Source organism: Condylura cristata, unplaced genomic scaffold, assembly GCF_000260355.1.
Source record: "Condylura cristata isolate star-nosed mole 26May11 unplaced genomic scaffold, ConCri1.0 scaffold00011, whole genome shotgun sequence".
Lineage (NCBI taxonomy): Eukaryota > Metazoa > Chordata > Mammalia > Eulipotyphla > Talpidae > Condylura > Condylura cristata.
In genome coordinates, this window is record NW_004567112.1 from 7,693,722 (window position 1) to 7,706,516 (window position 12,795).

A 12,795-nucleotide genomic window follows, 5' to 3' on the forward strand; every position below is an offset into this window, starting at 1 on the left:
CTTGTCTTAGAGAGGATGGGTGGTAGAGCTGAAGAAATGTAGAGCCTCGTCACCTGGAGGGACCTCATTTTGGACCTTTCAGTCTGCTTTAGTGATCTGACTAAATTGTGATGGTAATAAATTGTAATAGTAATGATTGCAATGGGCAGGCTGCCCCTATCAAATAAATAATACCCATCTGCTCAAATGCTACATGATATGTAGAAAAATCCAACATTTGTGGATTCTTCAATAATTTGGGGTTCTTAAGGCAATTCCAGGTTTTGGATTTTGATCACCTTATTCAAAAGATTTATTGGAAATATTGGACATGACAACAGAGGATCTATTGCTTCAAAGCTTAAGTTTATTAGCTTGAAGAATCAATGACTTCACATCAACAGCTCCTAGCATGGGGTGAGGGTGAGCAGAACATCCTCCCTCACAGTTTCCAGGCTACAGAAGTTGAACCTGTAGAGAGAAGACAACACAGAGTCAGCTCTTCTGGAGCATGGCTGGTGAGGTGGACTAGCACCCAGTTTTCAGTCCGAACCTGGAACCCCCAACCCAGAAGTTGGCTAAGGGACAACCTCTTATCTAAAAAATACTGGATTCCGCTGTCCAATTTTATTTCATGGCTATGCATGGCAGAAAGATGAAGTGTCATTTGCTACCCAAAGGACAGGGAGAGCAAGTCTGTTACATCATAAGAACACTTACTAAATGTGGCATGTTGTCCACCAGTGATACCAAGGAAGTAGAATCAGCCAAGTGAAGTAAAATCAGCCAGAGTAAAAACCCTGAGGTCCTACTGCTATTTTGGCTGGGCATTCTTATTTTAATCCAGCAATTGAATTTTCTGGATTCTTAGCACTGGTTTCTTAATTCAAGAAGTTCATTGGGCTTTATCTGAATATCTCCTACTTCTAAGACACTTTGGAAAATCTCAAAGCAGTAAGCCAGAGCAACTTCCAGGCTCCACTTTATTTATCTCTTTTCTCTTAGAGCTCACTTCCCTTTGTCGCCTGGTGTTCAGGTTCTTGAAAACTGTTGTCTCACATATTTTGCCTATATTTTGTTCAGCTGGGAAAATAAATATGACTTCTGTTACTACACTTTTTCTAGAATCAAAAGTCCCCTCATTGGGCTTTAATGACGACTCAATGACTTGATGACAGAATTTGGCATTTATACAAAACTCTTAAGCTAATATTGGTGTTGTTATGATTATTATCTCAGCTACTTTTCCTGGTAGTTCATCAACATCAATATCCTTTGGCTGACATGTACTTTAGTATTGGCTAGAATGAAAAGTTGACTTCATTAAAGTCAATGATACAGAAGAGACTAGTTCTATTCCTTGAGTTAAATGTTTTCCTGGCAATTTAAGTCACAAGTTGGTGAACCCAAGAATTTAGAGCAAATAGACATATTAAACACAAACATAGCACAAAGCATAGCTGCTAAACAGAATCCTTTTTTTTTTTAATTTAGGGTTATGAAGTCAGATTTTCATCTTGACTTGTATCAGGTAACACAACATTCATCTACAAATCTATCAAAGTTGTTTTCCTAAAGCTATATACTTTCTCCTAAAGAAACAAAGTATTAGAAGCAGCTGTGACTGGGGTGTAGGAGAACCACAGTGGGAGATTCAATTTAAAGTAGACTTTCACTGGGAATAGAATTATAAATGTGACTCAATACTTCAGACTTCTCTGGACTTCTATTACTTACAATTTCCCATCATTTCTTTCCACTGTGATCTTGGATGCTCCCACTCTGGGTAGAGTTGGGTTGATAACTTTGTTGTACCAGATAAATTTAACTTTTTGCACATCTCCAACATCTATGTCTGAGTCAAATTCACTGGAATGAGTATTGCCTGGACGGAGAGTGCCCCTGGAGGATGAAAAGTTGATAGAATCATACCTGAACACACAGAAATATACATGTAGATATGTACATGCATGCTTCTAATCCAGCTTCTACTGTATCTAAAGTAAGTTGATTGATAGTACATTTGTCATTCTACTGTGCTAAACAAGTACAAATATCTTTGCTAACTCAGTGGTAGGTAGTTCGTTTGTCATCAATAACTCCTACTACTTTAATGTTATCCTTATTTTAATAAAACTTCAAACTTATTTTAGTCATAAACCTACCACAATTTAATAAGCATTAGGTATTACTATATCATCCTTCCTCTGTTGTTTAATGGGCAGGATAATTATTTGCTGATTATAAATCAGACGGTATGCATCAAAGTGAACAAGAGTGGCTTTCTTGGAAGATAGTATAGGAAAAAATTCTGAATTCTGAAATGTATTAGGGTACAAGGGTGAAACAATCTTTCCTTTTTAATGAGAAAAGGAAAGTACTGTACTTCCATGTGGTGGTGAAGAAACTCTATGATCATAACATACATTCTAGAAATAATCAGTTTTTTAAAATTTATTATTTTATTATTCTCTGATTTTATTTTTTAAATTTTTGGGTAGAAGAACTGGAGTGTAGGCCAGAAGCATGTATGGGCGATGAGAGGATTCACCAGAGACAGAGAGGGTTGCAGAACAGGCCGACTGACTGAAATCCCCTGCTGAGGGGAGGAGCAGAAGATAGGAGGTGTCTGCTGCACCATGTGGGTCACGCCCTGTGAACTCATACTGTGACATGAGGGTACTGGGACTTAACCTCTAGTCTTCCAGGGTGGCCAAGTAACAAGTTTTATAAAAGAAAGTTAGGGTAATATTTTACTCACTTGAAAATTTCATACTGCTTAGAGTTCCCTTCACTTCCAAACAAAGACACCAGCACATGCCCAGTGACCTTCTTTCCAGATAGCGTGAAAGTCACCTTGTATCTCCAGCCTGCAAGGGGGAGGTATTTACAAAATGTCAGCTCACAGAGACGAGGCACTGAAAACAGGTTAACATGGCATCCATTACTGCTGAATTTTGGATAATTTATAGATGGTATTTGTGCTTCTTCTAACCAAACAGTCAGAGATATTCCTTTATCCAAATGCTCAGAGGACAGACATTGGGGGAGGAGAAGAGCAAGACTCCTGTCAAAGTCAATAGACTTGGAGCCAAGGGATTAAGTCATTTATTGTTTGAAATTTTAACCTAGCAATTTACTTTTGAATGTTAAAAATTAGCAAAATAGTACAGTGTGACATTGCTGATGTCACCCTACTTGAATACTATCACCTTTTGTCTAAATCCTCTCTTTATTTTTAAAATCCTATAATTCAAATTTCCATGGCCATTGGAAAAGTGCTAACCAGTTTATGGTAACCAGTTTATGATACTGGTCAATAGTGAACCACCAGTTTTTGCCCTTTAGAGCTAATTTGGGCTGAGTTTGGGAGAGGAAAAAAATGGGCTCTAGTTCTCGCAGGCAGCTAACTCTACTCACTCCCACCTAGAAGTTTCTTCCTTTGTTACCCAGGGGAACAGGGTGTGTAACCTCATAGCTCACCCTCCCTGCAGCCTCTACTTCTGCTGGCCCACAGCGTCCACAATCCTAAGTAGTGCTTCTTAAATCTGTCAGAGCCTTCCCATTCCCACAACTTCTGCTACCTCGATCCTGGATTACTTTTCTACTTGGACAAAATTTCAGAATTTTGAGCAATGAGAATTTTTACTGAATAAGAAGACGGAAACAGAAGCTGCCTGGAGCTTTCGAGCTCAGTGCCAGTGTGGAATGCAAAGGGTTCATTCTTGTATCACTAATAGTTTAGTTGCCAAATTCCTAAAGGGCAAGGAGTTACACGGAACACATTTTCACTTCACTGGACATGATAAAATAAACAGTATTAATGCAAATAAAATAGAGACTTACGGGCGAAACTCTTGCTATCACCAGTGTTCAGATAAAATTTCCGGCCAATCTCATTTGTTCTCCCAGGGAATCTGTCAGCGTAATGACCCATCTGGGGGCAGCCTCCATTTGGACAGGGGAAGCACTTGTTCTGGAGAAAGTAAAAAAATAATGAAGGAGGATGTTCTTATGACTGCGGAGCAACTTCTGTATGTGTTGCTGTGAATCAGATAGGCCTAACAAAAGCCAATTCTGTTCTGATGATCAAAAAGTACTTTAATAGATAGAGTCTCAGCAGAGGTCAAAAAGGTACTTTATCATTACATTAATTAACCAGTAATTTCACTGTTAAATAGTACAGTACAAAAAAAAATTAAAAGATTATATATATAATTTATATATATATCTTATATGTATATAAGATATGTGCTTATATAACCATATCTCACTCTATATATTAATTAATCTCTTTTTTTTTACCTTTCTAAATTGCTATAGTTACCCCCAAACACCTATCTGTCAAGGGGTAGTTAAAATTTATTTCAGAAAGACTACAAAAGATGAGGTGGTAATCAGCTTCTGATATGCAAAACATGAACCATTAGGAAGGGTCAAAGTTCAGATTTTTCTTAATCCCTTTAGCTCCCACTTAGCATATCACCACTGGAAGGATTCAGATCTCAGAATTCTGCCCATGTGGAGAGAAAATGCCCCAGCTGGCACTAAGGGTCAACCATGAAGTTGGGGTTTGAAGAAGACAGATAGAGAAAAATGTCCTCTTTTTCTCTGGGTCAAGGGATTGTGGGAAAGAGAAGGAGAGGGAGGAGCAGAACAGGAAGGACAAAGCCCACAGTTCCTACCATCCAGGGGCAAGACTGCCCCACAGTCCAGGCAGAGGTGGACTTCTTGGGTCAGGGGCCATATGGGGACCAGCAGACTCAGGGTCTGCATCCAGCCAAAGCTGAGGGGTACCTAGGCCAGTTAGGAAGCGTGGCCTAGACACACGCGCTTATTGCTGGAGTTCTAAGTGCCGACACGCTCAGAACCCACTGCAGATGCCAGTGGGGTTGATATCTATGAGGCGAACCCGCAAATCCCCCCTTCTGCTCCACACACACATCAACCACCATCACCACACTCACCTTGCCCAATACCAGCTTGGAGACAAGCTAAGGGGGAGGGGGGAAAGAGGCAGGGAGGGTGAGAAGTCCAAAGGCTGAGGAATCTACAAAGCTGAGACTCTTGTAATAGTATGTAGAAATGGTTGTGTAATCATGGAATTACAATCGATAAATGCAATGTGCAAAATGGAGGCCGTGGGGAGTGGGGAGTGTACCCAGTGCACCCACATCTGGCCACTGGGGGTTTTGGATTCACAATTGCCTAGAGCAACTCAACAAACAAGCGTCCTGACACCCAGAGGCAGAGTCTAGAAAGAGCAACAAGCCTTCTGGAAAAGCTGATAGGCACTTCCGGTATCACCTTCGAAGAGGTCAGTCCTGTGTCCGCACTAACCAGTGCAGTGTGCAGGCAGCCTCCTTTTCCCTCCCCATCAGAGAATGTTACTAATTTACCTCATATGAGGCAACCCCGCCTGTACAATTTTTGGATATTTTCCAACTCAGGTCTTCCTACATTTCCCAAAGACCTCAAATAAGATTTGTTTCCATTCCCTGACACAGTTCTGACTCACATGTGAGCTAACTTCTAGCAATGTCTGAGCATCCCCCACAATGCCTTATCAGTATCAAAATAACCACACATGACCTAAAGCATCCAGTGTGGTAGTTAGAGAATGATACTCACTGAACGCACGTCAGGTGCAGTGAACCCCAGCAGGTATGAAAAGCAATCTTTAGTTCAAGTGGAAGTTACTTACTGCATTGAAAACACTGTAAGAGGCACAGGCATATCCAGCAAAGCCATCAGGGTGGAGGATGCTGTCAGCATAATACTTGTAGCTTCTTAAGTGATTACAGGCCACAAAGTCACGCGTCCCTTTGAAATCACACATGATGTGATTTTATTTTTCCAAATTAATGTCATAATCGAATGTACTTAATGAATTGTTTTCTCTCATTAGTGCTACTAACTCATGGCAGTCCAAATCAAAATCAGGTAGGAAGCATATTTATGATTTACGATACAGACAGAAGTTAGCTCCTGTTTAGATGATGGTAGCGGCACCATTGCTGAATCAAGTGGAAAGGTAGCTTCAGAAAGAAGAGGTGGGTCTGTCGGGATGTAAGTATAACTGAACAATGCTTTCCCAAATTGATACTGGGGAAGTTGACTGACTAGAAAACATTGTTTCCCTGCCATCTCAGAGCCCACTTCTCCCTATCTCCCAGGGATTCAATCAAAAGTCCTTTATGTAGATGATACCTGATACCTACGTATTTAGCAAATTTAGCAAAACAAAGCACAAACTGTCCCTCCACAAAAGCTCTTCATGCATACAATGGCTTTACCTTCCCAGATCCCATTGATGTCCACAATCTGAGAGAGGATGTTCTTCTTACATCCAGGCATTTCCAACCCACCATTTGGAAAGAAATCCAGGTGGCCTGCAGTCTGGCTCATTCCAAACCCTGAGAAATGTTAACATACGAGAGAGGTGAGGGTCCTGTGTAGAATGAAAACACTAGCGAATGGACTTAAACGCTTTAGGAGAAAGACGGAAGCACTCACCCAAGTTGGGGATGATGGGGGCAGCGTCTGTGTGAATTACATCCACAAACTGGGCGTCGCTGGGGTCCAGGCGGACTAACTCAGGGGTACCCTCAAAGCAAGGCTCAGCTGGATCCAGGCCTGGAGTAAAGGGCACACAGCGTGTAAGCATCTGTGCATTCCCCTTCTCTGTCAGTTACTGAGTGACAGCCGTGGCATGAGTCAAGGAGATATGCTTGTTCTTGCCCCTCTCACCTCTGGGACATCAGTGTTTAATTTACTATTTGCTTTAAAATGAATTTTCCTCACACTATAGATTTGGGCTCCAAACGGATGCTTAGTTACCTAAACAATCCTGCTCACTAGCAGCAGTTACAAGGAAAGAGCCAGACTCGGGGAGATGCTGGGCTCCTAACAGCTGTTGAGGTACAAGATTGTAAACTTAGGTGAGGGGTCCTGGTCCTGGGGCCACACTCCACACAGGGCTGACTGAACAGGTTCTCTGAAACACTAACAATTGAGGGGAAAGTATATTCCTGCTAGAAAATTAACAGTACGCCTTCTGAAAGCAATCCAAACGTAACTAACTTATTCAAAATATGGAAAGAATTAGGAGATTGGAGACAGGGAGAGAAAGGGAGTATCCCCTCAGATATGGAAAAATATTTCTAAAAATCAACAGGACTTGCATTTCCTCTTTGGAGAACTGACTTTTTAGCTCTTCTGCCCATTTTTTGACTAGGTTGTTTGTTTTTGTTAGGTGTTATCAGCTCTTGGTAGATCTTTGGGATTAGTCCATAATCATTAGTATTGTGCCCTAAAATTTTCTCCTCATCAATAGGGTGTCTGTTTTGGTTAGTGTCTCTTTGCTGTACAGAAGCTCTTTAACTTGATGTCATCCCAACTGTTGATCTTTTCCTTTACTCTGTTTGCTTTTGGGGATGTGTCTTTGAAGATATTACTGAGGTGTGGTCATTTAGTGTTTCACCTTTATTTTCTTCTATATATTTAAAGGTTTCAGGGCTTATGTCTAGTTTTTTAATCCTTTGCATAAAAATGAAGAATGGCGTAAAAATATATAAAATAATTTAAAAATAAATAAATAAATAAATATATTTTAAAAACAAAAAAGTCACAAGATTATTTCAGGACTTGCTGTCTAATTTATCCCATTGACTAAATGCAACCAACAGAGACTTGTAAAAGAATAGTTTCTAATCTAAACAGCAGCATGCAGGTGGCCAGTTCAGGACAGTCACCACCTGCTGTCCACACCTCCAAGGCCAGGGTTCTGGTTTGCTAGTTATTGATTGCTATTGAGCAGAATAGAAGTAATCACACCTCTTTGAATTTAATTCCATTTCTTATTTATCTTATTTTTTATGATTTCATCTACTTCTGAAGCCTGTCCTATGTGAATGGACAAAGGGAAACAGGTATGAATAAGATGGCATCCAGATGTCCTGAATTCACATTTTGGTCCCATGCAACATTTGTATGAGAGAAAAATGTTGTAGGTTGAAGATCAGTGATGACAAAATACTCCATGAGGCCTCAGAAGGCATTGATTTAATTTGAGATCCGGTGGTCCAATTAGAAAAGTGTGAACACCTGTCTCCTCAGGTAAAGGCTACCTTAGATACCAGGTTTCTGACAGTTGGTTCATTTTTGCAACTTTTACTGTTTTAACCTACCTGTGATCCGTCCAACGGTCCCATTGGTCCTCCGTCCTGCCTCTCCAGCAGCGTGGGAGCCCAGGCTATGGCCGATGATGTGGACATTGGAAGGTGAGTACCCAAATGATGACTGTTAGAGAAGAGATATCTTCAGAATATTTTCAACATTGCAAAATTCCAGATGGGCACACAGGGGAACATCTGAAAATGTGTTAAGAAAACATAGTCCCCTCCTAAAAGCAATTGGTTTTGATGGGTTTTTTTCACAATTATAATAGACAACAGAAATGCACTATATTTAAGCCTATGGAGGTAGTTTCTTTTTTGTTGTTTTATTTTGTTGGGAGAGCCCACAAAGGATGTAAAGAATTGCTATCAGAGAAGAGGAAGCAAATCTTTGGGGGAGCCAGAAATAATGGAAGCAATGACTCTAGTCCATTCAAGTTTAATATTTTCTGTATTTTTACCCAAATCAGGTTAGCTCATTATCATTGTACTTCTCTTAAAAGTAAAAGCAAAAATATATTTGTTTATTGAACGATGTTATCATATTAGCTTTGTTTAATAACTGGAAAACTTAAGAGAAATATTGGGGGAATTCAGTGGAAGCACCCTACCCAGTTGCTTGAGGTATGGCACCTTAAAGAAAAAAAGTACTTTCTTGATAAAAAAATTGGTCTATAATAGCTTCATATTAACTGTTTTTTTTTTTTTTAATTTTCCTTTTCAAACAAGGGGAAAGCCAAATCTCAGCAGAGAAATGTCTTTATCAATGATTAGCCCTGCAATGTTTTATCTTGATGGGTGGGGGAGAGAATTTAGAGAGTAGAGTGCATAGGCTTTATGAAATCCCAGTCTTTACCTGAAGAGTGTCAATAAAATAAGCCACTTCTGCCCCTACAACTCGGATGTTCTGTGAGGCCTGGGTGTAGGCGGTTCGGGACCCACTTTTCCAGTCCACGCAGATGCAGTTCACACTTTCCACCTGGAACATGTTCTGGTGGAAGAAACAATACAGGCAGGTCATTCCAGGTCTTGACTCATTACGAACACTGGATGACTAGGAAACACGTCTTCCTAGACCCAAACAATCTCTCCAAAGTAGCAGCCACGAGTAATCATTCTAGTCTGATGTTGATACAAAATGAAGGCGTGACCGCAGAGAACACGGGATACTTGAGATTTCTACTATAATAGATGCTTAGACGCTTGTTTCAGGGGAAATGTAGATAATGTGGTCCAAGGATTGTGCTAATGTCACAGGACTGTCCTGTCTCACAGGAATGTCCCCGCACCCCACCAGCCTTGTTCACAACTCTGCCTGAAGCATCTCCAGTAGCTTCTGGCACGTGGTTGGTGTTCAATACCTGTTTACTGAATGATTCATAACTGAGTAAATGTAAAACTATGTCACCACCCCTTAAATAAATATTTTGAAGGTAAAGGAGGAAGCTTTTCCATGATGGAAACACTAATTAAAGTTTCTGATGAACATGTTTTATTGTACATCATACGAAAGTCATAAAAGTTTATCTTATAAGGTATCTATTGAGGATCAGTATAGAATGTAACTTCATGAACATTAAATCTTTCAGGAATTTTGCCCATTTGAGTGTCTTTTTTTTTTTAATTGAAGGAAAATGAAGTAAGCTTAGAAATCATCTTAACTCTTTCATTTTATACAGAGAAACATAGAGAGGGGAAACAATTTGCTAATGTCATGGTTCGCTAAGTGTAGAGTCAGAATTAGAATCCAGGACCTTTAACTTTCTAGTTTAATCACTTCTCCAACGGTATTGTTAAAACCAAATCCAGTGCAAGAAAAACACATGTGCTTTGGGGGGCCCAGAATTAAATTGTGTATATATATCTAAAACCTACCTTCTTTTTGAACTAAGAAAAACTTACTTTAATTAGAAATTTTATATAAAAATTTACTACTATTCTGATCTCCATCACTGATTTTTTAAAGGACATGTTATGGTCTTACTAATTCCTTCTAAACTCATTTAAGCTGTCTTCAAGATCTGTGGATGATATACAGAGTCAGTTCAGCCTTGGATTGAACATAAGCAGGTCTGAAATGATACAGGTTTAGGACAACCTTTTTTTTTTTTTTCTTGAGAATTCTGATGACCACGCCTTGTGCCGCAGCTGGCCCTAGAGGCTTAATGGATAAATGAATTCATGATAAGTTTCCTCAAGCACTACCAGTTACTGGAAAAATTTGTTCTGCTTGATTTTATGCCTTTTAACTCTTGAGTATCACAGGGCACAAAGCCAAAGGCAAATAAAAAAAAAATAGGTCACTAATGTTGAAACAGCATAAGCTGGAAATGAAACCCTACATTGTTGTTCCTAGCTAATGCTGCCATAGGCCACCAGAGAATAACAAGTGAAAAAAATCACAAAAAAATACTTAGATTGGGCAAAATGAGTTGCGTTAGCTCTTTATGTGGAAATAACCAGGTAAGGGAAAAAATGAGAGCCAAAATGCAACTAACATTTCATCAACATAGCAACATCTGTTGTCAAACTTTTGAGCTATCTCTGCATTGGTTATTAAATAATCACTACTCAGAGCCACCAAATACCTGTTTCAGGACCCTTCCATATCTTGCAACCTCCTGGCCTCCCTGGGAACTCCAAGCCCTGCAGAGTTAGATGATCCCAAGTATCATGTCCTGTGTGAATGGAGCCTGTACCTTCTTCATTGTTAATTACTTTTCCAGGAACAACTTTCCCCAAGAGATTACCAAGTCTCACCTTGCACATGTCAGACAGCCAGCTTTCTTCTCCCTTGTCTATGAATCCATGAATAATGAAGCGGGTTTTTCTATCAGTTTTGAAGTTGGAGGCTGAGATAGTTGATGGATCAGCAATGAGTTCCTATTTGGGGGAGAGAAGTATGTCATGACAAGTTTCCTACAGTATCCAATAGAACAGTTTATATGTGGAGAGGGGACAGGCCAGGAAAGCTGTGTGACTCAGGGTCCTTGTGAATAGATTCTTCTATCACAGCCAAGGTATTCCAGTCATTACTGTCACCACATCCTAGAAATCACATTGTTTTTGTTCAATCTCGGATAGTACAACTACTATAATATTGGCCTTGTATCCACACAGTTGAAGGTCTGTGTGTCAAATATGTTATATTACATATACATATACAGTATGTTGGGAAATTATATATAATACCAGGAGATACTATAAATACATATGTGTATACATTATGTCTATATACACAACATAATATTTGTTGAATGGTACCATAAAGGTAAGGTAAGAATATCAAGTTAATGGACCTTTTATAAATAAATTATCTTAAATAATACTTAAGCTCATTGCTTCAACATTTCCAAAGATACAACTGCCACTGCTTGATTTGTTCCCTTTTGAAGACTTCAAGTTCAGGATCTTTAGCACATAAAACAGAACTTAGTTCTGAAAAACGATGGTCGCTCTTACTTGAAAGTTATCTGGGTTCTCATTAGTGTACAGGAGGAGGCGGGTGTTGACATCTTTTGGAGCCCAGGGCAGAACTTTGAGGGGTCTTTCTGCAATTCCTGCCCATGGGAAATCATCGCTGAAGCAGCCGAGTCTTGTGAAGCACACCTCCTTTCCTGCAATCGCCCAGAGCATTTCAAGGACATTAGTTTAACCAGAATGTGCTGTTAAATAGTCTGTCTGCCAGGGTGAGTTAAGCTGCAGTGTGTGGCATATTTTCTTCCTCCACCTGCTCAAACACCTTCCCTCTACACTCACAAAACAGCTTCCATGTCCCTTAAAGATAGGCTGTTGCCCCCATTTCCATTCCTAGGATGACTTGGCTCCCCTCCTCTCTCTGGACAGTTTGTGTGTTGGGGACCACTTAGTCCCTCTCCTGATACATCCTCCTTGGGCCACTCAAGGAAGCCTTGATACTCAAGAAAGTGGTACCCACATGTCACCAGGGCTTGGGAAAGGAGCAGCTCTTATGATCAGCTTTGGCTGGAGAGCTTACATTTTATGTGAATTCCCAAGCTTTGTGTCTCCATCTCACGAAGTGTTTAGGTCTCTGATCTATGTTTGCGGGACATCCTGGGTTCCCATGAAGAAAAGGATGCTTACCAATAATTGCAGAAAATCCATGGTCTGACAACTCTATGGTGTGACTGTTACCCCACATAAAAACAACACAGAGGTAGGTTTTGCAGGAAGATAATGCCTAGATTAGTAGTGGGAGTTGACGTAATAGCTGTTGTGGAAGATGCTTTTCTTGAAATCTTGCTGTATATCAGGGACTGGGCAAGGTGATGGGCAGGACTTATCTTACCTAAGTCTCACAATCAGTCTGTGAGATGAATGGCTTTATGCCCATTTTACAGATAAGAGAGGTTAAGAATTTTGCTCAGGGTAATTAATATAGCTGCAGGTGATGGAACAGGGTTTAAACCTCACACCTGACACCAAATTAGGTTTGCTAGATTTAGCCAATAAAAACAAAGTTAAATTTGAGTTCTGATAAGCAATGAATAATTTCAGTGTATATATATATATATATCATTGTCATTGTTTATCTGAAATATTTTTCTCAAACCCAGTTGAACTGGCCATCTTAGATTTTGCTTGGCAACCCTACTGCAAGCACTTGTATGCTTTATCA

General features: G+C 39.9%; 1 protein-coding gene across 1 annotated transcript; it reads right to left on the minus strand.

The window, feature by feature from the left end:
- Positions 1-386: 386 nt before the first annotated feature.
- Positions 387-11,792, minus strand: PNLIP (pancreatic lipase). Its single transcript, XM_004680985.2, has 11 exons — positions 11,619-11,792; positions 10,917-11,039; positions 9,013-9,147; positions 8,169-8,280; positions 6,496-6,615; positions 6,276-6,395; positions 5,684-5,802; positions 3,826-3,955; positions 2,741-2,849; positions 1,717-1,881; positions 387-450 (listed from the first exon to the last, which is right to left on the minus strand). Exons 1-11 carry the CDS (start codon positions 11,790-11,792, stop codon positions 387-389), a joined length of 1,371 nt encoding a protein of 456 aa, XP_004681042.2.
- Positions 11,793-12,795: the final 1,003 nt, after the last annotated feature.

Coding starts and splice junctions, on each gene's coding strand:
- PNLIP (XM_004680985.2), bottom strand. CDS start 11,792: ATGCTCTGGGCGATTGCAGGAAAGGAGGTGTGCTTCACAAGACTCGGC. Junction 8,281..9,012: donor ATTTTATTGACACTCTTCAG/GTAAAGACTGGG, acceptor CTTCTCTAACAG/TCATCATTTGGGTACTCACC. Junction 2,850..3,825: donor TGATAGCAAGAGTTTCGCCC/GTAAGTCTCTAT, acceptor TCCCCCTTGCAG/GCTGGAGATACAAGGTGACT.